The 1,609-nt window shown below is 52.8% G+C and overlaps 1 protein-coding gene across 1 annotated transcript; it reads left to right on the top strand.

The window, feature by feature from the left end:
• Nucleotides 1–77: 77 nt before the first annotated feature.
• On the top strand, nucleotides 78–1,188 carry LOC116548458 (golgin subfamily A member 2-like; the record flags this gene model as incomplete). Its single annotated transcript, XM_032273901.1, has 3 exons — nucleotides 78–197; nucleotides 277–379; nucleotides 472–1,188. Coding segments are annotated over 3 exons (336 nt in total), but the record flags the coding sequence as incomplete, so codon positions are not given.
• Nucleotides 1,189–1,609: the final 421 nt, after the last annotated feature.

The raw sequence follows: 1,609 nt of genomic DNA, 5'->3' as shown, positions 1-1,609 counted from the left end.
CTGGGGCCGGTGCCCAGGAGGAGCAGGAACAAAGGGTGTGCTACCAGAACCTGGCTCACCCGGTGGCCTCGGTACAGGAGCCAGAGGCAGTGACTGCAGCCTCAGCCCCAGCTTCAGCCAAGGCCTCAGGGACTGAGAGTGAGTCTCTGTGTGAGGAGACCAATCACGCACTGCAGGGAGCCATAGAGAAGCTGCAGGTGAGTCCTGGCACAGGCCAAGAAGGGTGGGGGTGGGGCAGGTCACTGCTGAGAGGTGACCCCATTATTTGTACTTCAGAGCGGCTTTAGCACCCTCCGAAAGGAGAAGGTGGACCTGAAGGAGCGGGTGGAGAAACTAGAGCTTCTATTCATCAGGCTCTCTGAAGAGACAGACACGATGAGTGAGCAGGGGACCAGGGCATGGCAGGAGGAGCTACAGGGTGGTCTGAGTGTCCCCGGCGTCTGAGCCTGTCTGAGCCCTGTCCTCTTGTAGGAAAGAACATCAAATCATATGAGCCGCAGAGGGCAGTCCCAAAGCCCCGTCACCAGGAGGAGGGGGAAAAGCGGGAGGTGAAGGTGAGGCGAGCAGCATCTCTGTGGGGCTGAGGGGGTTGAGAGTGGGCATGGGCATGGCTGCTGGCACCAGCGTGGCAGCTAAGCACCCCTGTCTCCAGCTGCAGCTGCAGGAGCCAGTGTTTCCAATTCTGGGTGACAACGAGGGCCATGCCAAATTCCTGGCCACTGCCAAGAACCATGTTGATGAGCCAGCTCAAGGGGCCCCAGCACCCCAGGGGCTTTGGACAGTCAACAAACAGGGAGGTGAGTGGAGCCCTCAGGCAGGGTGGGCAGGCAGGGGCAGGGGTGACTCACCCTGTGCTGAGATCCCCACCTCCCTCTCTCCAAAGATCTTTGTGAGGTCAGCCTTGCACACAGCATGGAGCCTGCAAGATACGCCTGGGAGCGATCTCCCCAGGGCAACCCCACTGTAGGACACATCGTGCCACCGCTTCGTGAAATGAAGACCTTCCAGGAGCACCCAGGCTTGGGCCAGAACTCCTACGTGCCATTGTATTACCAGGCTGCCAAGAACAGGGAGATCAGCATCACCATCTTCTAAGAGCTTGGCAAGAAACTTAAACACCAAAACAAAGTTCTGGGGTTAATCTACACAGTTCATTAACTTTATTTAGATGTTAGAGCCACTTATGTTTATTTGTGTTTCTATTTCATAAATTTGTTTGTTTATAAATTTAGCATTATTGTTAATTCAGCATTTTTCTGTTTTGATAATGGTACGTCAATAGCATGCATATCGAGTTTGGCCTTACGTGCTGGGAGTTCTAACACACAAGGACCCACTCTTTGCACCAAACACTTTTTGCTGGTTTGGAATAGGATGCCATGCTTTTTAAATGTTATTGCCGCATGTATACTTCTTACGGAATTCAGATACAATTTATGTTCTGCCATCATAGTTGATCGAATCCCAATCACAGTGAGCTCTGAATTAGCTCAATACGTGCTTTGCCCTCAGGTGTGCACTGTTTGTTACTTTGTAAGATGCCACTAGGAGTGCTGACATCCAGAGCTGCTGAAAGGCCGAGACCTGGAAACAGCCTTTCCCCTGTTTT

The sequence above is a fragment of the Sapajus apella genome, unplaced genomic scaffold (assembly GCF_009761245.1).
Source record: "Sapajus apella isolate SASKATOON/1434 unplaced genomic scaffold, GSC_monkey_1.0 scaffold12575, whole genome shotgun sequence".
Classification (NCBI taxonomy): domain Eukaryota; kingdom Metazoa; phylum Chordata; class Mammalia; order Primates; family Cebidae; genus Sapajus; species Sapajus apella.
This window is presented reverse-complemented; position numbering and strand designations above follow the sequence as displayed.